Source organism: Gopherus evgoodei, chromosome 9 (genome assembly GCF_007399415.2).
Source record: "Gopherus evgoodei ecotype Sinaloan lineage chromosome 9, rGopEvg1_v1.p, whole genome shotgun sequence".
NCBI classification, from domain to species: domain Eukaryota; kingdom Metazoa; phylum Chordata; order Testudines; family Testudinidae; genus Gopherus; species Gopherus evgoodei.
In genome coordinates this window covers 37,802,155-37,825,889 of record NC_044330.1, presented here as the reverse complement: position 1 = coordinate 37,825,889, position 23,735 = coordinate 37,802,155, and the positions used below count along the sequence as shown (strand labels likewise).

Sequence of the window (23,735 nt, the reverse complement as noted above, 5' to 3'; positions counted from 1 at the left end):
TGCAGTTATACATTTGTTATAGTGTATGTAAAGCTGGCTGGGACTGAGGGGTTCAGAGGGTAGGAGGAGGATCAGGAGTGTGGGTAGGAAGGTCAGGGGTGCAGGATCCCAGCAGCACTTACCTCAATCAGCTCCTGGAAGCAGTGGCATGTCCGCTCTCCAGCTCGTATGCTGAGGCGCAGCCAGGTGGCTCTGTGCACTGTCCCGTCTGTAGGCGCTGCCCCTGCAGCTCCCATTGACCGCTGTTCCTGGCCAATAGGAGCTGCAGAGCTGGCACTTGGTACAGGGACAGCATGCTGAGTCTCCTGGCTGCCCCTACGTGTAGGAGCTGGAGTGGGGACATGCCGCTGCCTCTGGGAACCACACAGAACCATTCCTTATCCCTGCTGCACCACCCACCGGACTTTTATTAGCCCAGTCAGCAGTGCTGACCGGAGCAGCCAGAGTCTCTTTTCAACTGGGTGTTGTGGTCAAAAACTGGACACCTGGTAACCCTAGCAAAGATTGAAATCATGGTGGAAGCAAGAGGACTTTGTTCTATTGTTGTTAAGATGCAGTTGCTCGATCTGACCGCAACAGAAGCAGTGAATCTGATGACACCAAGCAAAGAAAGGAAATATGCTGCATGTAAAGGAATGGATTAGCTGGACTTCTGCATGATTGTTGTTTCTTGTAACACCATAGTATATCACTTGTTAAACTGAGAAGTATTCACACAGGCACAATGTTCTATTAGTTAACATAAACGTTGGCCAAAGCACAGAAAAAAATGCACATTAGCACCCTAACACACTAACCACGTCAGCTATGGCATTTGTGGATACATGGCATTGCAGTGTTTGCACATGCATGTGTATATGTTAAAACAAACATATGGTGATGGACAGTGTCCAAAAATCAGAATCTATTGCCTTAGCTTTATTTAGTGATGCAGGAATCAATGCACTTAAACATAGTGGCACAACTCACTCACTGCGTATGATGACATTAATAAAATAAATGGGATAGAAAATATCTAGGTGACTAGGGGACATATTTTACCACAAAGAAAATGCAATGCAAATTGTTTTTTAAAACTACTGATACCCTTAAATTCTATGCTTATTTGGTGGTTTTAAAGGTAAAACTGAAAATTTATAATCCGAGAGTGTAATTTTTTCTTAAAAACAGAATTATAGCAACACGTAACCAGGAATGCCATTTAAATTCATCCTGAGTGTCTTAAACACTGTTCAAGTAAAACTCCTTGCTTTCAGTAAAATAAAGGAACAAGGTCTGACAATTGCAGTAAACTCACGTGATTAACTCAAAACAAATTAATCGTGATTAATCAGTTTTATTTGCACTGCTAAACAATACCAATATACATAAATATCTGTTTTTCTATATTTTCAAATATATTGATTTCAATTAAAACAAAATACAAAGTGTATAATGCTCACTTTGTATTTTTATTACAAATATTTTCACTTCAAGATAGATGAAAAATCTTTTTCAGTTCATCTCATACAAGTACTGTAGTGCAATCTCTATCATGAAGTGCTACTTACAAATGTAGATTTTTTTTTAATATAACTGAACTCAAAAACAAAACAATGGAAAACTTTACAGCCTACAAGTCCATTCAGTCCTACTTCTTGTTCAGCCGATCGCTAAGACAAACAACTTTGTTTACATTTACAGGTGATAATACTTCCCACTACTGATATTATAATGTCACCTGAAAGTGAGACCACACATTCGCATGGCACTGTTGTTGCCAGCATTACAAGGTATTTATGTGCCAGATATGCTATACATTCATATGCCCCTTCATGCTTCAGCTTGTAGATTGCACTTATTACAGTGCAAATATTTATAAGAAAAATCATGTAAAATGAGCATTCTACACTTTGTATTCTGTGTTGTAATTGAAATCAATATATTTGAAAATGTAGCACAACATCCAAAACTATTTATAATAAATTTCAATTGGTATTCTGTTAATGTTTAAGTGTGATTAAAACTGCAATTAATCGCAACTAATTTTTTTAATTGTTTGATAGCCCTAAAAAGGAACGTAATCTTTTATTTCAAGTGGAGAAGTGTATATGAGATAAAAATGAGCTGTGTTAACAAGCAAGGTCTTTTTGTCTTGGATGGGCTTTTCTGGAGGGTAACTAATCAGAAGTCTGAGGGGGACATAAAATTCATAGACAGAAGACATCCAGTTTTCTTTTAGAAGTCAGTGCTCCACTGTCAGAAAGAAACGTTTATGGATCAGTTATGCAGTTCAATGACTGTTCCATTTTTACTCAGCGTTACCATCAATTTGGCAGACATCCTTCCTCTCAAATCCATTGTTGTAAAGTTTATAAAACATATAAATTGTAACAGAAAAAGTGCCTCAATTAGATCTTCCATTATGGTCTCATCCAACATAATTATTTTTTTTTGTAAACCAAAAGGAAAAATATTGAAGAATATGTAAGGTTACTGTGAAAATGCCTCATGATATTTTATTGGCTTCTCGCAAGCCACACCATATGGTTAACTTCTTGTGGTTAATTTAGAAGTTTGCCTTTTGGTAGAAAAGTTTCAAAGCAGAAGGTTGTTTTAATAATTGCAATTGTAAAACAGTAGTTCTAGAAAACGTGAACAAAAACCAGAAGAAGAAGAATTTAAACAAGATAACCTACTTGTTATTTTTGCAAAGTTTGCCTTTGACTGCTCAAACATATCTGTAATGCCAAGCACTTTCAGAGGCTCCTTTAAATCTGTTTCTGCTACTGCTGTGAACCTGATTGAAGCATATAAAATAGAAAAGACATCAGAATTACAACTAGAAGTTGCTTTAAGTGCTGAGAAGGACTATAGAAGAATTCCTTATTTTGGGGGTGTAGGGAACCCCGGAAGACTTTGTCACGGCCTAGTTATGGCTTTTCGCTTTCTCGGTGGCAGGTTATTATAGGACACCGTATGCTAGCAGAGGCTGCTTTTAGCCCGTTAGAACTGCCTTGCCTGGGAAGCCCCGGTGTTTATGAGGAACTACAGAAAGCCCCTGGCCACAGGCCAAGGTGGGTGGCCACTGCCGATGGAAAGCCCCGAATTGCATATGTATGTGCTGCTTTGCATAGTATTAGCATGATGGTATAATTGCTGTGAGCTATCGGTTGCATATTTGGACTCCATACCAGGCCAAGCTTTTTCATGCGCTGGGCTCCCCATCCCAGTGAGAGCAACGCTTGGAGTCCCTGTTGTGGGTGTGTCACATTACCTTCATTAAGGCCAATTCACTGCGCGTGTGGGCCTCGTCCTTGCAGAGCAGCCAGGCAAGTAACAGGGGGCTAAGAGGGAGAAGAGACTGGAAGATATTAGTACTCACTTGGGTAAAATAACTTGCACTCTCTTTTGTATCATGGTTGTCATCCAGCTCTGTATTGTTTTTGTGCTGATGTGAGGAATGATGGCAGAGAGAGGGGTAGTGCTTTCTGTAGGCAGAGCAATCAACATACTGATGCTTTCGCCATGGTAAGGCAATTCAATTATGTTATACCACAAGTCATTAGGGGTACTTGTTGTGCCTAAGGGGAGAGAGAGAAAGAAGCCATAATTCTCAAACAGTTAAAAGCCTTTAATCTCTGATATTAGAAGCAGTAGTGAGTAAAAATGTTAGACCTATTGGCAAAGCTATACTATTGTAACTGTAAAATCTCGATATCACAGATGATTGCCATCTTCCAGTAGAGTTCACTTACATAACAAGCATGGAGTCTATATAAAAGTTACATTTTGATAATGCAATGCAGATAGCGCAAAAAATCTACTCGATGGCATCTCAGAATAGTTTCTACAAGTTACATGAATATTACTTGGTGGTGGTTGGAGTTCCTTTGAAAATATAAAATAGCCATGCTGCAGACTGCTTCAGAATGTCATCAGCATCTACTGAAACAGAACAGGTGGGAGACACGATGGAAATAGCAAAAGCTCGTCCAAAAAAGGAGTAAGATTCCTTTTGTAAAACAGATTCTTTTCCTCCAAGGACTACGGTACACTGGGGATCAGAAATGCTCTTTAACAATCTCTACAAACTGCCACACCATCTGCCTTTAAACCCCACTGAATCTTGTGCTGCTTCTAAACTGCAAGTAAAAGAGTCTACTGCTACAGTTTACCAAGGAGACTTCCCTGGAAACAGTAAGGTAGGCAAGTAAAGGAGATCAGCAACTATAGGAACAGAGGGCAGCAAAAGAGAAGCGCTTAAAACCTTAGATACTGCCCTGGAAAGGACCATCAGCAGTTTGTAAGCACATGATGAACAACAGATTGTAGCAGGCCATTGGCTATCTGTAATGTGCAGTGGGTAAAGAAACATGGGGTCTCATCCAAGGCCACTGAAGTCAATAAGGGTCTTTCCATTATTTTTAAAAGACTTAAAACACTAATAGGATTTTGCAAGACAGTTTTCATTATGAGAACATTCAAAAGGATTATTGGATTTTTTTTGTCCCACATGATGCTACTTTAGCAGCAGTTTATTGTGGCTACACATAAATCCAATGGTGGAAACTTCTGCTGCAAGTGACAGTGGTGCATCCTATAAATTAGATTTCAGCCATACTGAATAAAACTTTTCAGCATAAACACCTACATCCAAATTATGCTAGTATTCAAACTGCTGCTGGTAATCAACCAGGGACCATAACTACTCTAGTTAAAGACCATAATGACATCAGTAGCATACTATTACATGAGGTTTCCATACCACCTGGCAACAAACAAACAAAACCAGACTATTTTCTTGCTTGTTCTGTTATGGGATAGAAGGACATGAAACTGAAAGTATTATGGAAAAAGACTAACAGAGCTAATGAAAAGCACAACAGGCTTGTTTACTAGTTGGAAAAGAAAGTAGAAAAAAAATCTAGCTACTTGAATGGATCTTGATCAGTAAAAATTATATATGGAGACAGAGTACAAAGAAAATAAGTGGTCAAAAAGGCTAAGGGAGCTGAAAGCCATTTTATATGTTCCAGGACACCATTTTGCTGGGAAATGGACTAAAGTTTTCCTTATTTTACAGTTAACAGAAAAAAGGAAGAAGTTAACAGAAAGTTAATCACAAGCTTGTTTGACAATAATGTCTCTTCTCACAAAAAGGAAGCAATAAAAAGACATCCTGAAATTTATTCAAGCGTAAAGAGATTTTCACAAATAGCTCCTATTGCTGGTAAAGCGTGACACACCATTATAGGCCTCCAGCCAGCTCAGCTCATGTTAAAATTCTCAAAAGCCGCCTTTAGCTATCAAGACACTAACTAGTGCTCTAACAAACATCACAGGTGTTAGTCATGGAGGATTTCAGCTAGCACTTTATCTACAATGTGCCATATCACAGGATTGCATTGCAACTTGAAGATCCATTAGCAATCGGAGAGTCTAATTACTAGCATTTTATTTTGAAAGCTAATTATTTTCTTTACTTTTCTGGAGACACAGTGAAGGCTGATAGACTCTAATAGGTTTGTGTCCTAATCAAAAAGATTCTTTTTTGTGACAGGGAATCCCTTATGAACTAGAATTCTTACTGTCAGCTGGGTGGACAGCATGCTCCCTATATATCTAGCTGAAAAGCACTTATTTGTAAGACTATGAAGGAAACTCTTCCCTCAGTGTTATGCTCTAGGCATTTAGATTCTGTTTTAAACATTGTCTTGAGTGGACAGTCCCTTTATAGGGCTGACAACTTTGTAATATTTAAAAAGCAGACACCAGTAGGAATGCCAGAACCTCCCCCACCCCACCTCTTCCCCCCAAGGCTCCCCTGCGTTCACTCTTCTTCCCATGTCTCCCCATTGTTTGCTGCTTTTCCTCTCTTATCTCCTGCTCCCTCTCCCTAAGTCAGGAGGGAGTTGCAGAGCCAGGGCTGGGAACTGCAGCCATCCAATGCAGGTAGGAGGCAGCCCCAGCTGAGCAGGGGTTGATACAGGTAATGACCCAGTGCCTCCTCCACCCTCTGTAACTGGACTTTGGACACTCAGTTAAATCCCTTTTTCAACTGGACTTTCTAGTCAAAAAACAGGCAGCTGGCTATCCTAGTTGAATAGGGTCCCTCTTCCCACTCCACCCTTTTTTCAGTTAATATCATGGCTTTTTAGACAAGTGCCAAAAGAACAAGTTTCATTAAATTTGAGCATTGGCCTGCTAAACCCAGGGTTGTGAGTTCAATCCTTGAGGGGGCCATTTAGGGAACTGGTGTAAACATCTGTCTGGGGATTGGTCCTGCTTTGAGCAGGGGGTTGGACTAGAATGGGATAGGCAACTTATGGCTTGGGTGCCGAAGTCGGCACACGAGCTGATTTTCAGTGGCACTCACACTGCCTGGATCCTGGCCACCAGTCCAGGATGCTCTGCATTTTAAATTTAATTTTAAATGAAGCTTCTTAAAACATTTTAAAAACCTTACTTACTTTACATACAAACAGTAGTTTATTTATTATATATTATAGACTTATAGAAAGAGACCTTCTAAAAACGTTAAAATGTATTACTGGCATGTGAAACCTTAAATTAGAGTGAATTTCTGAAGATTCAGCACACCACTTCTGAAAGCTGCCGACCCCTGGAGGAGATGACCTCGAGGCCCCTTCCAACCCTGATATTCTATGATTAAACCAAACTTAGGGCTTGTCTGCATCACAAAGTTGCAGCGCTGGTGAGGGGGTTACAGCGCTGCAACTTAGGAGGTGTACACATCTGCAGGGCATCACCAGCGCTGCAACTCCCTGTTTGCAGCGCTGGCCGTACTCCCATTTTGTCTCGGGTGTAGAGGATCCAGCGCTGGTGATCCAGCGCTGATAATCAAGTGTAGACACTTACCAGCGCTTTTCTTGACCTCCGTGGAATAAGCAGGTATCCCAGCATACCTGAGGATACCTCTCTGGTAATCAAGCAGGTCTCCTTCCCCGCGGTTTGCTCCGGTGTTCTCCGAATCCCCCCCCAAGCGGGTCTCCTTCCCCGCGGTTTGCAGGGGGGTTCGGGGAACGCGAGAGCAAACCGCGGGGAAGCAGGTCTCCTTCCCCGCGGTTTGCTCTCGCGTTCCCCGAACCCCCGTGCAAGCAGGTCTCCTTCCCCGCGGTTTGCTCTCGCGTTCTCCGAACCCCCCTGCAAGCAGGTCTCCTTCCCCGCGGTTTGCAGGGGGGTTCGGGGAACGCGAGAGCACACCCCGGGGAAGGAGACCTGCTTGCAGGGGGGTTCGGGGAACACTGGAGCAAACCGGGGAAGGAGACCTGCTTCCCCGTGGTTTGCTCTCGCGTTTCCCGAACCCCCCTTGAAGCCGCCCAACAGCGCTGCAGTGTGGCCACATCTAACACCACTTGCAGCGCTGGTTGCTGTAAGTGTGGCCACTCTGCAGCGCTGGCCCTATACAGCTGTACTAATGCAGCTGTAACAACCAGCGCTGCAAAACTGTAGATGTAGACATACCCTTAAAGTGTCTCAGATGAGAAGAGCCAATCTAGCTGCACAGACCACAAGATGCCAGAGACTGAGATTTGGGACAGAGTCACTACACAGCAGCAAAATCTCACTACACTTCCCACTCTGCATCAAAATCCACATCTGCCAGCCCAAATTGATGAGGGATTTCTGTACCAGAAGATTAACCTCGTTTGCAGAGCCCTGCAGCCTTAAGACTGTTTGCCTGAAACCAGCTCATTACAGAGAGGGTAGAAGGGAGCCGTTAGCTTACCTCTTTACCCAGCTCACCTCCTTTTCCAGCTCAACTAAAGAAAATTTTCTGTGTCTGAGTAGCTCCTTTACATTAGGCTTACAGTTCTCAAACTAGTGATCTGCAGACAGCCTGATGATTACATGTTTCCAGGTTCCCTCATTCACATGGCTAAATTACATTTAAAAACAGCACCACACACTTACTTTCCCATACTACGTTTCCGTGCAAACAGTTGCTGTGGTTGCCATAGGATACTGTGATCTTCAGAGCTACAAATGGGAGTGTAGGTATCTACAAGATGTTTTTGCTCTAACATGCTTCTTACACTACCAAGAAATCCGAGAATCTTTGCATTCATCTATATTAAAGATACCTAACCTGAAATAGGAGTTTCAATTCTGCAACAGGATTCTTAATACTTTCCATCTAAAGGCCTTGAAAATAATGGCGTTGGTTCCAATCACTGTTATGACAATGTAATAAGAGTTACTCCCTATTTACACCGGATTCAGACCCTATGAATTTTAGGGCAATGTAAGAATGGTAAGCAAGACCTGACCATGATGTATGGTCCTTTTCTGAAGTATAGATCCTACATATTTCACTCCGCGATTTTCATTCACATCCCTGAAGTTTTATCTGTCTAAAGCATTTAATTTTTGCTTTAATGTGTAAAGATTTTCAGGACATGGCCAAGGTACAAAATAGTTTCATATTTTTTAAGCCAGAGAGTGATTGATTTGTACGCTCCTATGTTGGCTAAACTAGCACATTTTTAATACTGATCACTTAAATTAATGTTTGCCCTCTTGGCTAGCTGGTTGTACATTTCTTTACCAGTAACATTTTTTCAGATTTATTTCTAAATTTATTCCTTGTAATAGTGTTTAGTGCATATGAAAGCAAGTTACAAATAGCACTTGTCTTATCTTAGAACACGGGCAGAAAACGTGCACACACTTCTATAAAAATGCTCCCAATGCACTGTGAGCCTGATCAGCAAAACCCGTTTCAGTACTGGAACTCTTGAGTAGAGGCTGCCAGTCATGTGGGCTTCTGTTCTGGTTTTGTGACAGGCACAAACAGAAATTAGGCTGAACCCAGTGAACTCCTTTTTACTTGCAATTCAATTTAGAATTTAAATGCTGGCCTCCAGAGGTAAGCAAATAGTATACTAACCCTGAGCTACTCTGTCCCTTGGTTCAATAGTTATTGTCTGCAAAACTGTTTCTAGCTGTCTACTACCACAGAATCTAAAGTGAATTTAAGCATGCTTTGTGTACACTTCTTATGGCCTGCTAAGAAAGAAAGAACTCTGTATTTTAATTTTTATTTGCTGATTTTTAAAGCTTATTCCTTCTCACAATATATGGCTAAAATACAATATAAAAACCAGGTAATTCTAAGTTTTTCTACTTTAGATAGGTTTTTGATTAAGGACAGGACACATTTTATTTCTTATTTATTTGGCCAAAGGTTTTGAACAGGAGCATCTAAAACAATGCACCTAAATAAAAAAGTCACCTATTTCCAGTGGTTCTGACTATTCACAGTTCTCAATGTTTCATCAAGATTAGATAGGAGTTTGAAAAGTTTTCCCACTTAACCAACACAAGTATCTACTCAAACAGGAATGCTACGTATCCCCTCCCAAAACACACACATTAACCTTCTTTGCCTACATTTTGAAAGGAGTACAGGTGCAGAAAGTTGTGTTTCATTTACAAGAAACTAGCTCCTGAGCTTACCACAGCGGAACAGAGACAACTGGGCCAGCATAGGTACTTGGTAAGTCTTCCCATCAGCTCCATTAAATGTTCGTTTCTTTGTATTTTCAGGTTGAAAACGTGATTTCCATAAACCCTTGAAATACACCGCATTTACCAGCACAAGCCTGGTCAAAGCACCATCAATAATGTCTGGAGATAAGAGATTATCAATCATACCTGAAAATAAAATAAAAAAGGAAGGGGGGAAACTGAGCATTTTCTGTTGCAATGTAAGCCAGCTGGTCATGACGAAACAGAGCCCATGTACTTTGTAATTCAGTAGGTAACATTCATTCTGAATTGGAGCAAAGATGGCTGCTAAAACCAGCCTGAAGAATTCTGGCTCTGCTCATTTCAGAGCCCGCTGACATCAGTGGAGTCATTTTACTGAGAACAGTAGCAGCTGTATTAGGGCCTTAGTCTTCACTAGTGAGGGAACACTCTAGCACCCACCTAAGAGCTGTGCTCAGGCAAAGCCTTATTTAGCACATTTGGGGTGTTTACCAAACTAAACAATTAAGGCTGAATCAGCCACAGCCTGGAAATGAAAAGTTAAAAGGAAAAATCTCCAGCACTTGACGACATCCATGCATTGCCATCACCACGATCAATGACACACTGCAAGCATCCCCAGGATGTCACTTTCATCTCCCAGCAGATACCAAGATGCAATATAAGCTAATTATGCTGTAATGCAAAACCTGAACTCTGGCCTCAGCAATATGTGGATAAAAGTTTGAATAGTGGGAGTGTTTGGTTTTGCAGGTTTTTTTTGTTTATGAAAATAACATCACTGGAATTAGCTTCATGGAAGTGACTCTTAAAAGGACAATAGATACCATGCATCTTCAAGTAGTTAGACAAGGTGCACCCAAGTTTAAAAAAAATTATATTATATATACACATATGCACGCACACACACACACGATAAATTAAGATGAGATGATTCAGTGTCTTCCCACCATTTTTTAAAAACTTTTTACCCCTCTCTCAACTTTAGTGTCTATAAAATAAGTGTTTAACACAGTTACACAAAAAAATTCAACAATACCTACCCCTTGTTTCATTTTTCACCCACTGGTTAATGGAACTGCATGCTGCATTTTGGTCCTCAAAATCCACAGTCTTGACACTGCACTGAAACACCTCTTTGTTTCTTGTAACAAAAGGCACTTCCATTTTAAAGCCACTCTTTGCAAACACTGCATTAGCAACTGTCACAATGTCTTTATTCTTCTTCGAGACTATGGCCTTGTTTATCTTCTTTAATACTTTACCAACTCCTAGTTAGAAATAACAGCAAATTTTATTTAGAAAGGAAAATGAAAGAAGTTTTCAAGGAGTTAACTTGTATCAGTAATTACTGACATCCAAACACACACACTAACATGATGGGATTAAGAAAGAATACCAATGCCACTAACAGACATTCTTCAACACTCATCTGAGCAACAGTATCTCTGACTCATCTGAAGGACACTACTCTACAGTGAAGAATTTGGCTCTTTGTCTAATCCTTGTACTGTATATCTAAGTCCTGGTGTAGTATATATCAATCAATAACTTTCTGGTATGGACAATAGTTAAAATGTTTATTCTAGAATAGGTACAAACAAAAACAAACAAATCTAGATTAGTGTAATTGATGACAGTTTGAGAGCTACAACATAAATTAGCTGCAATATCTTGACCTTATGTTGACATGTTTACAGCACTGCAACTTAACACAATACTACAATGTTATTTTGTGGGTGAGAGTCCTCATCTTCCCAGCAGCTACAACTGAATAAGGATATTCATTCTGGCCACTCAGAGTATAAGGACCATAAGCACAGGAATAAGGGTAGTTCTCAAGAGGCAGAAGTCATGGGGGAAGGAGGGACTAAGACCATAAACTGAAAAACTAAGGTTGTCAATTTTGATCCCTCCATTCCATTCAGTAAGAAATAGGGTGGGATATAAAAAACGTTTTCTGGAAACTGTGTGCTAACCAAAAGAGACACCTTTGGAAAGTTTTTGGAAAACTAAAATTAAATCTGAAGACTAGGCTACATTAGTAAGGAAATTCAGTATTAGACTCCAGCCTCTAAAAGGAAGTAGAGTATTTATCCAAGGGTATCAACTATTAATAGGTTGCAATATGCTCCATGAAAGCCTCTAGTATATGAAAGAGTGGTCTTCAAGAAAGGTGTTATGACTGGTAAGTGTAGCCATGCCCTTAGAGCAGGACAGGAAAACTACTACATTTGTCACACCTCAGTTCTCCCTGTCATTAATGCTTCTAAACAAGATAAGAGAAGGGGGGAAAAAAAGCAAAAGATTCAAAAATGACCATTTCAGCTCCATGTAGGATAAGTCCTCAATAGTTGGGCCTGCTGGTTATATTACTGTGAATCTTTTAGTAAGATAGATCACATGATGTCCATGTGTTCACAGTCTTCAATATTATGGGCATATCCTTTTGGTAAGCATACCATAACGGATGTTTTCACACTAGTCTGTGGCCCACTAGCCATCCACTGAACATTTGCTGGTGGCTGCTCACGTGGTACTGTCTCTCCTCCTTGCTTCCAGCTGTTAAATTGCATTAAAGGATACCTAAAAATGCTTTAAATATTTCACTAGAGTTACTTTCCAAGTAAGCAACTTTTGTAGCTGTCACAGGGTTATTAGGCAATCATCAACAAGAGAATAGGAGGTACATGCAAACATTAAAAATAGGTGGCGGTCCATGAGAAACTTTATATTAAGATATGGATCACTACAGAAAAGTTTGAGAACCTGTCTCTCGTGTCTAGGATTGTTAGACTGACTAGTTCTAATGAATTCAGTTAGTTTCAATGCTTCAAAATTCTTGCAGACAGCGATGTTTAGAAAACTCAAAATGCTTTTTAATTCAAGATTACCACATAAAAGTATTTGAATCTTCAACATATGGATATTTTACTACGCAACAATAAATAAATTTAGTTATACCCTAAACAGAAAACTGCACAGCAAAGCAATTAAGGATGGGACAGTGTGTTACAGGAAACAATAACATCGCTCATTCTTTATACATCTGAAAATGTACTCACCTTTTGGAAGGTTTCACATTTCATAAACACAGTTCCTTTAAGATTCTGTAAGTGCCAGCATTCTGTGCTGTTGTTAAGCCTCACTAGCATACTAAGAAGCAGCAAGTAGTCTCACCCTACTCTCTAGAGGAAAGGCACTGGTAGAGGAATAATAGGGATTCATGCCAATGTCAGGAACAGAGACTGAAAGAAAGGGGTTTTTGAATAGAAAAAAGGCCCAGGAGAGGCTAGAGAGTCTGGGATCTTGACAGAAGAAACAGAAGCAAAGCCAAAAAAAAGCATCAAAAGATCCAAAAGAGAGTCCTCCAACTAAGTGGGCTCAGAGGCCTATAAGAAACTGAATATAAAAATATTTTATTGCCCAATAATTTCTGAAATCTTGAATTAAAGGCTGTTTTAGTACAACAGGAATAGAGGCATTAAAATCTACCCATACTATGCTGGCACTGGACCTCAGCTTTGTGCTGCAGAGATAATCTGTAAAGCTAAGAGGACTGTTTAGTCTCATTCATTTCTTGGCCCCTCAGCTGAAACTCAACAAAGGTCTGTATCCTGGGATAGTCTCAAAACATATGAGCCAGTGTGGCTCTAGGAGACCCAAATCTCCAGCAGAAATATATTTTGGCAAGGCCACACACTGTAACCTACACAGGGACCAGTATGAACAACAACCACCACCACCACCACAAGTTAATTACCATTTGTAACTCTTGTTCTTCAAGATGTGTTGCTCATGTCCATTCCATTCTAGATGTGCGAGAGCCCACAGTTGTCAGCCACTTTTGCCTTAGCAGTATCCGTAGGGTCAGCTGTGGAGCCCCCTGGAGTGCTGTGCTCATGTGTAGGTATATCAGGCACTGACGACCCTACACCCTCTCAGTTCCTTCTTGCCAGAAACTCTAACAGAGGGGTTGGAGGGCAGGTAATGGAATGGACACGAGTAACACATCTCTAAGAACAACAGTTACGAAAGATAAGTACCCTTTTTTTCTTTGAGTGCTTGCTCATGTCCATTCCATTCTAGGTGGCTCAAAAGCAGTATCTACAGAGGTGAGTTCGGAGTTCACGGTTTCATGTCTTGCAGTACTGCCCTACCGAAGCCAGCATCATCCCAGGCCAGCTGGGTATTTGCATAGTGGGAAGTAAACGTATGGACAGATGACCAGGTGGCTGCCCTGCAGATGTTCTGGATAGGCACCTGGGCCAGAAAAGCTGCCAAAGAGGCCTGCACCTCAGTCAAATGGGCGGTGACAGTCACCTGGGGCAGCACCTTCACTTGATCATAGCAGAAGCAAATGCAGGCGGTGACCCAAGAAGAAATTAATTGGGCAGACAGAGGATGTCCTTTCATCCTGTCAGCCACTGTGATGAACAACTGTGTAGACTTACGGAATGGCTTGGTCCTGTTGATGTAGAAGGCTAGAGCCCTCCTAACGTACAAGGCATGCAGTCTATGTTCCTCCTCTGACTTATGCGGCTTTGAAAAGACGACTGGTAAGTAAATGTCCTGGCTTGAATGAAACAGATCACCTTGGGCAGAATACCCAGGTGTGGTCTCAAATGGATTTTGTCCTTGTAGAAGGCCATATAGGGTGGTTCCGAGGAGAGCACCTGAATCTCTAAGACTCGGTGGGCTGAATTCACTGTGACCAGCAATACAACCTTTCAGGACAGGAGAAGAAGAGAACAGGAAGCCAAAGGCTCAAAAGGAGGACCCGTGAGCTGCGACAGCACCAGATTCAAGCCCCACAGAGGAACAGGATCCTTGACATGCAGGTAGAGGTACTCAAGGCCCTTGAGGAATCTGTCCATCTGGCAGATCCTCTAGGATTGACCAGTCGATTGCGATCGACCAGTTGGTGACACACTGAGGTACAGATTAGGTAGAACAAAGATCTATGAAGAACTGCTCTTGAGAATGGCAAGACGAGGCACTCCAACCTCACGGGCAGTAAGAAGGTACTAAGAGGTCATAGGGTTGACAGCGCCTAATATACAGATGCATGGGCACGACACTCAAGGGGGCACCACAGCTGGCCCTATGGATACTGCTACGGCAAAAGTCTCCGACAACTGTGCTTGTGGGCGCGCACAAACCTAGAATGGAATCAACATGCACAAGCACTCGAAGAAATAATTTTCTGCCAGATCAGTCTTAATAGTAGATCAAGAGTAGAGTTTTAAAATGGTCTGCCCACTGGCAAGGGGTCAATAATACACACCAATCTTAGTTCCAGTCATGGTACAGGCAATCTAAATTCGGGAGAATCTTTTGGGTCAGGAAGTCATAACAAGCTACAGATGTTCAGGTGAACCTAGAGAGCTCTCTACACATCACCAGTTCTGGAGTCTCTGGTGCTCCCAAGCACATCAGGATCAAACATGTCTTTCAAGAGATGCTTAAGCTGCAAGTAATGCCATATAGCTGGACCAAGTAGATTGTATTGTTGTTGGAGGGGTGCTTGGAATGGCAGAAACTGATTTTCTGAGATCGAGAGACCCAAATTATCCCTATATCTTTCTACACCCTCCACATAAATAGTTTATAGGTCACCCCAAAGCATGGCACCAATGTCAGCAAGAAGGGATGGAATTTGAATTTTCTAGCTAAACTGGGTCCATGTTTATCTGGTAGCCTATATTGTAGAGGACATTTTATGAGGTATGGCCTTCTCTTAGTGCTAACTATACTTTGCATCACAAGCCAGTTTAAGTAAACAATGTAGCACAATTTGAAGAACCTCCCATTAAAATATATTGTCCTTCCAGCCTTAAAAGTTTATGCAGGTTTTTTATGAAGTGATTCATAATAACAATATTATTAATAATAATAATCAACAACAGATAAAAACTGACCATTTACGCTGTATCTCATCACAGTTGTCAGCTGCTTCTTTGTCTTGCCATCAGCACCCAGCTGAAGTATTCCCAGTACAGATGCAATCCCATGTGGAGAAACCACAATATTCTCCTGAGGTCTAGCTCTGACTATCTGATTGAAAACTTGGATTCCAATGTCAGAGCCTAGTTCCTCAAGAGATAAAGGATTGAACTGGGACCACACAGATGTTAAAGTCACGGTGTTGAAAAGGAGAAGGAAGTGCCAGTTCATGATTTCTAAACAAAAATAACCTAAAGGAGACCAAAAAAAAAAAAAAAAAAAAAAAAAGTTAAAGACCACTTTCATGAGCATAAAAATTCTCTGCTACGCTTACATGTTAACATTAGCTAAATGCAATGTAGTTGTAGCTGGCTGTCTCTAACATTAGCTAAAGTCAGACATATGTAGTGGATGTTTTGTGAAAACTTCACATAGCTTTGCCAATAAGCCTCAAAACTCAAGTTCAGCACACCTACCATTCCCTCCAGAAGCAGAAAGAATGACAATTGTGCTGAGTTATATGGTTATTTTGTCATTCATATAAACACAGACTTTCAGTGCAATTCTGGCAATGTCTCAAATCAGCATTGTATTGAAATTTGTATAGTCATTTACATTAGGGCAAAAGGATTACAAAGTAGAGTTTTACACCCACAAGGTCAGAATGGTAAGTTTGCACTTATCTTGCATGAGTATAAATGATCACACAAGGTGCGAAGCAACAACAGACAGTGTACTTGAACTCTGCTAGAATCTTGGAAATAAAAAACCAGAAATATTGTCAAGGCTATATCATAGTTCAAGGGACATAATTCAATCATGGTTTGCTCCTGTACTGTAGACAGAACCAAGGCACAATTTAAATGCACCCAACAATAGTCATGACCCAACCTAGTCCCCCAGCACAATTGTATTTGTAGTGTAGATGTATCCAGAGAGAACTTCATGGGTCTTGGTTTATTAAGTTATCGAGATGAGGAATTCAGATTCAATATATACTGTATGCATGCATGTTACAGTCCTTAGTTTGGAGAGGAGATAGCTTTTTTATTTTAGGATTTGGAAAACTGTTTGCCTATGTTCGTTTTAAACTTCTTGCTTATCAATCCAAAGTGGTGGCCCTTTAAGGTTAAACTTTTAACTTTTTTTTTGAAAATTTTTATAACCATTCTTAAAAAGGATTGATGTATAAGCAACTATTAGTTTGCAAAACGATGAGTTAGAGCTCTCTGAGCATACTGCAGACTAAACTGGATTTGAACAGTAGCAATTGACAGAGTTTTTAAGGGAAACTACAGAGGTAACTGAGATCCTATCTATCCACATCACAATACAACCATGTTAGTTACATCACAGTTGATAGCAATAATCAAGTACAGTTTCCTTGACACGTACAGGTAAGATTTTTCTCCCCTTGTCCTCCTTCTCTGAGAGCCATGATATAGGCTAGAGCTGAACCAATTATAGGAAAAGTTATCCAATCAATCAGATGAACTAGAAGCTGAATTTCAATCCATCATGTTGACTATTAGTTTTGTTTATGAACATTCTTACTAGTAGGGTTTATTGGTACTAATATATTTGTAAACAAACCTAAGTGTCAAATTTTGTTTCGGCTAGATGAAGAAGTAAGAGACTTCCTTTTCAAAGATTGTCCAGTGCAAAGAGGAGGAGTGGTGGTGAAGGTGTTGTTTCTTTGAGTTAAGTCACTATGGCCTGCCATTTGTAGGCAAGCCAGGTTGAGACACTGAAACTATGCTGGTAATGCCCATGTTAAGGTTGCCTCCTGGCGTATGTGGATCTTTTTGACTGTGCTGAATAGACATATGACAAAAAACAGCAACTCAGTAAATGCACTTGGTAGATAGGTGAAACAGTGATGTAAATGGAACAAGATCAAGTGTCTGAAAAATACATTGTCACTGAACAGTATTGCCAAAACCTTTAACCAAAGTTTTTGCATTAACACATTTAAACAATATTAACAAGACATCAGATTTTACCTTTTGCAGGACTACGCAAAAACTTTAAATCAGAGACAATTAAATAAACCAGTTAAGGATATTGCTGCAATCTGCATGGCTTGGGACTGTGCATGTAAATGTCAATATGCAATTACTCTCAAACTGGATTCAAGAACTAATTATACAACAGGTAATTTTATTTATCTAACAATTATGTGCCAGGCAAGGCCTGACTCAAGGGGCTTGGTAAAGAAAGAATTAAAAATATTCTAAAAATTCCCTAATCCTGTCAGCCTAGTTCCTCCCAGCTCCACAAACTGTCCTGAGCCTCTCTCTGAGGGCTTGTCTACATCAGAAAGTTGCAGCGCTGGTGAGGGAGTTACAGCGCTGCAACTTTGAAGGTGTACACATCTGCAGGGCACCACCAGCGCTGCAACTCCGTTTGCAGCGCTGGCCGTACTCCCGTTTTGTCTCGGGTGTAGAGGATCCAGCGCTGGTGATCCAGCGCTGGTAATCCAATGTAGACAGTTACCAGCGCTTTTCTTGACCTCCGTGGAAGGAGAAAGCCTCTGGTAATCAAGCTGGTTTCCTTTCCCGGTTTGCTCTCTCGGTCCCGGAGCCACCCAGCAAACCGCAGGGAAGGAGACCTGCTTGCTCGGGGTTCCGGGACCGAGAGAGCAAACCGGGAAAGGAGACCAGCTTCGCCGCGGTTTGCTCTCGCGTTCCCGGAGCCACCCAGCAAACCGCAGGGAAGGAGACCTGCTTGCTCGGGGTTCCGGGACCGAGAGAGCAAACCGGGAAAGGAGACCAGCTTCGCCGCGGTTTGCTCTCGCGTTCCCGGAGCCACCCAGCAAACCGCAGGGAAGGAGACCTGCTTGCTCGGGGTTCCGGGACCGAGAGAGCAAACCGGGAACGCCGCGGTTTGCTCTCTCGGTCCCGGAACCCCGAGCAAGCAGGTCTCCTTCCCTGCGGTTTGCTGGCTGGCTCCGGGACCGAGAGAGCAAACCGCGGCGTTCCCGGTTTGCTCTCTCGGTCCCGGAACCCCGAGCAAGCAGGTCTCCTTCCCTGCGGTTTGCTGGCTGGCTCCGGGACCGAGAGAGCAAACCGCGGCGTTCCCGGTTTGCTCTCTCGGTCCCGGAACCCCGAGCAAGCAGGTCTCCTTCCCTGCGGTTTGCTGGGTGGCTCCGGGACCGAGAGAGCAAACCGTGGCGTTCCCGGTTTGCTCTCTCGGTCCCGGAACCCCGAGCAAGCAGGTCTCCTTCCCTGCGGTTTGCTGGGTGGCTCCGGGACCGAGAGAGCAAACCGCGGGGAAGCTGGTTTCCTTTCCCGGTTTGCTCTCTCGTCCCGGAACCCCCCTTGAAGCCGCCCAACAGCGCTGCAGTGTGGCCACATCTAACACCACTTGCAGCGCTGGTTGCTGTAAGTGTGGCCACTCTGCAGCGCTGGCCCTATACAGCTGTACTAATACAGCTGTAACAACCAGCGCTGCAAAATTTTAGATGTAGACATGGCCTGAGAGAAGCAAGAAACCAGGATGGGTGTAATGAAAGCCCTGTTTTCTGCATTCATTCTATCAGGAAACAGAAACAGTACCAAGTGACAAAATAACTAGTCTCGGCAGATATGGCACAAGTACAGTTCACATCTATATGCTAAAATATGTGCATATACACTAATCAATTAGAAATGGACAACTATGGAAAAAAGAATTTGCTTGTGAACGGAAAAATCTAGCTCATCAGATAAACTGTTATAAATAGCTCACACAGGTCTAAGATGATGCCAATATTTTTCTTCCATAGTATTTAAGCATGAATGTAGCAATATAGCAGCTTGCAGCAAATACAGAAGAGAGACCTTAATATTGATTTTCCATGTTCTCAGAGTCAAGTCAGGTCTGAGTTCTGCTTCTGTGATTCAGTGAACAATTTACAGTCTCTCTCATGTAAACTCCCCCAGATGTAACACCATCCCAGCCTAACCTCCCTTGTTAAGACAGAGAAAAATGCACTAAAATGGTAAAGGACTGGGCTTAGTAAGTGAAAGCTCTGCAAAGTAATGAGCATGTGAAAAACAAATTTGTCCCCTGCTCTATTCCCCCACCAGTGCCCAGGTCTGGGGAGGGATATTGGTCTGGTCCAGTTCGATCTTGGGAAGGATTTGGGTTTGGTTCAGTTTGGACTTGCGAGGGATGTGGCTCTGGTCCAGTTTGTAGGATTCAAACTGGGGAGGAATGCGGGACAGATCCAGTTTGGTCTGGGGAGGGATGTGGGTCAGGTCGGCCTAGTCTTTTAGGGGCACACCTGGTCTTGATCCTAGTCTCTGTGCTACAAGTCTCAACCAAGAGACAATTAAAATGCCATAAGCTAGTGATTTTATGAGGGGTGCATCTGTCCATGGGAATGCTACAGAGAACATCTTTATGTTAATGCCTTACTGAATACCAGCATTTAGAATGATCAATGGCATGTTGATTTACTTAATTAGTCCAGACAAATTCAAAGTACCACCCACATTTAACTCAAGTTGGAAGTTAAGGTACTGTACATTTAAAAATTACCTGTAAGCGCAACAATGTGGTATGTACGCTCTTCAGCTGGTTAAAAAGATATAGGACATACTCCTTTGAGTTTTCACATCCCAATTCAATACCACATTTGTTTTGTGTGTTCATTCTCTCTCTCTCACATTAAATGTCAATGTTAATTTCTATACCAATATATTTCCTTTCCCCCACTACACACTTGGACACAAGAGTTCAAAGGAATTGCAATGTTTTGGAGACACCAATCTATCTCAATCTCCTGAGAACATGTCAAATTCACTCATCCTCATACAGTGGACAGCATAAATTCAGAGATCTCTCCAGTCCCCAAATATTTCTTAACTTAGTTCTCTTTAGTTTAGTCAGTTTCCCTATTCAGAAAGTGCTAAAATGGCCAAGAATCAAGAAAAAGCGTAAGACAGGGTAGCCAAGAGGCAGACCGCAAGCAAAATCCGCACCAGCAGACACTTTTGAACGGACCCCAAAAATCATATTTAACTTATCATTGTTATTTTTATTATTATTTTCTTTGGAGTCTGGATCTTGACTATATCTTGCCCAAGAAATTTGGACCTTGACAAAAAAATAATTGACTACCCCTGTGTGACGTTATTGATATAAACTGGGACCATATAGAACATGGGTTGCAACCAAGGTCCTGTAGTGGCACCAGATCTTATGTAAAGGGGGTCATATAAGGTGTCTAAGACCAAGTTATGAGTTACTGATTATGATTATGCTGTCTCTATGTCTGTATCACTTTGTAGTTGAAGTTATGAATATTGGCTGTATACTGTCTATATTTCAAACTTGTGCTGCGTTACTGGGAGAGATCCCAGACAAGTGGGTGTTAACTCTGCTTAGCCTGCTTGATGGCCCATTCGCTACACAACTGACCCATTGAGAGGAGGCAGATATGCCTTGTGCCTCAGCAAAGTATGCAGGGACTTGCCCATGTGACTCCAAACTCCATTTTGCTGTAATTTTCCACAGTAAGAACAAAAGTGTTCTTACACCTGGAAGTCCCTATATAAGGCTGATGCCTCATCTCCATCTTGTCTTCAATCCTGCTACCTACCTCTGGAGGGATTTGCTATAAACTGAAGCTCTGAACAAAGGACTGAATGACCCATCCCAGCTGGGGATGTTCCAGAGACTTGATCTGAACCTGCAGTTTATTCCATCACTGCTACAAGCCTGAACTAAGAACTTTGCCATTACTGTATGTAATTGATTCCATTTAACCAACTCTAGCTCTCATTTCTACCTTTTTCCCTTTATGAATAAAACTTTAGATTTTAGATTCTAAAGGATTGGCAACAGCGTGATTTGTGGATAAGATCTGATGTGTATATTGACCCGGGTCTGGGGCTTGGTCCTTTGGGATCGAGAGAACCTTTTTCTTTTACTGGGGTGTTGGTTTCATAACCATTCATCCCCAGGACGGTGGCTGACACTGGGAAACTGGAGTGTCTAAGGAAATTGCTTGTGTGACTTGTGGTTAGCCAGTGGGGTGAAACCAAAATCATTTTTGTCTGGCTGGTTTGGTTTGCCTTAGAGGTGGAAAAACCCCAGCCTTGGGCTGTGACTGCCCTGTTTGAGCAATTGGTCCTGAATTGGCACTCTCAGTTGGGTCCTGCCAGAACCGCATCGTCACACCCTGCTGTAAGAGCAAGGCCAACAATAGGCTCTTCCGATGGCAAGACATTCTAGGCCAGTTGAGTCTCTCATGCCAGCCCTTTGAAGAGTCACATGACGAGTCTGAGGCCGTAAACCACCCCCACAGCAGCAAGGAACAAGTCTGCCAGCCAAGTATTTTTGGACCAGGTAGGCAACAGAAATGCACAAGCAAATTAGGTCTCCCTTATTTCTTCCTTTTTATTAGTCAATGCCTTTATTGCAGCTACAGATCATCTGGACACAGGTAAACAGTGGACGACAAACATAATAAATCAATTGTGTTAAGATGAAATAAACCTACAGTTAAAATCTGCCATTTTAAGCTAAATATATCCTCCTGAAAGAATCATAAAGTGCAACTATTAGAGGGGTCAGATCACTGGAGAATGACTTTTCTATCCTAATGTATCCTTGCCATGATGTAGTAATTTATAACATGAGGGAAAACAATTCCAACTCTCCATTTAAATCCATATGAACTACTGGCAGGATGACTGGATCCTTCCAAGAAGAGCTATAGAGTTGAAGCCTATGGGAATTTTGCTTGAATAAAGATTACATGATCAGGCCCAAAAACGAATTCTTTAGGGAATCCGAAGCTGCTTATTTCTAATCAGAGTGCCAATCATTCCACTACCTTACAATTTAAATTCTCATGACAGTTATACTACAAACTTTTGCCAGGATACCAGATATTTTATTTCAAGTTAGTATTTTTACAAAGCTCGAATGCCTGAAGCTGAAGACAGAAGTTTTACTTTTGCTGCTAACCCTCTGTCCAGTCCTGCAGGAGAAATGCTCAACAAAACTTGTAAATCTTGGTTGAGACTGGCTGTGCTGCACAGAACAACTGTTCCTTCAAAGCATTAAGACCAGAATCTAGTTGCATAGTGATGCAAGGTAGAGTAGGATGAATCCATCAGGAATATGTTGCCACGACTGCTAGTAGCAGTTATATCCAGTAGGCAAGCTCTTCTTCACGCTAGTTAAAGGCTGTTCACAACTCTTCAATTGCCTAAAATTCTCAGGCTCTTATCTCATCTCCTTGCCCACTCAAGTTGCCAGCCTCATGCACCATTAGCCCCCTTCTTTTAGTCCTCTCTTTCTATTCCGTCTCTAGGCATGCCATCTACCACCATGGTTCATCAGCTCTACGCATTCACAATTCTTTTCTTGCACAATGCTCACCAAATGTGGGCAAATCTAACCAAACCCTCAAAAGGTATAAGACAACATTTATCCTTCTTTGGGGCTTTCCAGTGTCCTCTCAAAGTTATTTCCTCCCTTTTGTCTTTTAGGTATTCAGTATTCTGGGACAGGGAATGAGAAAATAAGGGCTCCGTATGCCACCCAAGGAATTATTGTTGCCTAACAAATTGTTGCTTAACAAATGACAATCACTAGCTTTTCAGATTTGCCTGATTTGAAAAAAATGGCTGAGTCAGGTGCAATAGATTTATCTTGCTGCATGTCTTAAATTACACTGTTTGCTACTCAGTAGCCGGAAGATTTAGTATGTGTAAAATGTTGCTAAGAAAAGCTGATTGCTAGTTTTTAGAATGTTTTAAAATAGTTATGGCACTTATTACTATATTAATCTTAACAGGGATAATAGCTTGCTGGCTGCATAAATTGGTTTATGCATAGTTGCATAAAGCAACTTGGTTTATGCATAGTTGCATAAAGCTATTTGTGTTGTTGCATTTTTAGAGTGACCTTGCAAGTTGTATTCCATCACTAAATAGTGACAACACAACTCTTGCATATTCTGTGAAGATAAGCAAAAGAATGTTGGTTAGTCAGGATCTAATGCACAAGCAGATCTGACAGTAGCTTTGTACAAACTCATCTGTGTCTGAGACCGATGATAAACAGGACAAATGATTTGCAGCTACAATACGGCATGCCCTTTTAAGTCTCTTGATCATGAGAAGCTGCTGTACATACAGGTATGTCAAGAAGGGTGTTCTGACCATTTTTTCAGTTTCACTTGTTACAGCAGATCTTCCAAAGTGAAAGGTGACTTGCACCTATACAACTTTATGATCATACCACTCAACATACAAAACTCTAACTGGTGGATTTTTAGAGCCCTTAGCTGACAG

At 41.6% G+C, this 23,735-nt stretch overlaps 1 protein-coding gene across 2 annotated transcripts in view; it reads right to left on the bottom strand.

The window, feature by feature from the left end:
• Positions 1-23,735, bottom strand: part of SERPINE2 (serpin family E member 2) — a 38,781-nt gene that overhangs the window by 2,172 nt on the left and 12,874 nt on the right. For both annotated transcript variants that reach the window (XM_030576116.1, XM_030576118.1), the window contains exons 2-6: positions 15,417-15,692; positions 10,539-10,766; positions 9,463-9,660; positions 3,365-3,563; positions 2,679-2,779 (exon numbers count right to left, since the gene is read on the bottom strand). In XM_030576116.1, the coding sequence (XP_030431976.1) occupies positions 2,679-2,779; positions 3,365-3,563; positions 9,463-9,660; positions 10,539-10,766; positions 15,417-15,672 (982 nt within the window). In that variant the 5' untranslated portion in view covers positions 15,673-15,692. The remainder of the gene's footprint in view (positions 1-2,678; positions 2,780-3,364; positions 3,564-9,462; positions 9,661-10,538; positions 10,767-15,416; positions 15,693-23,735) is intronic.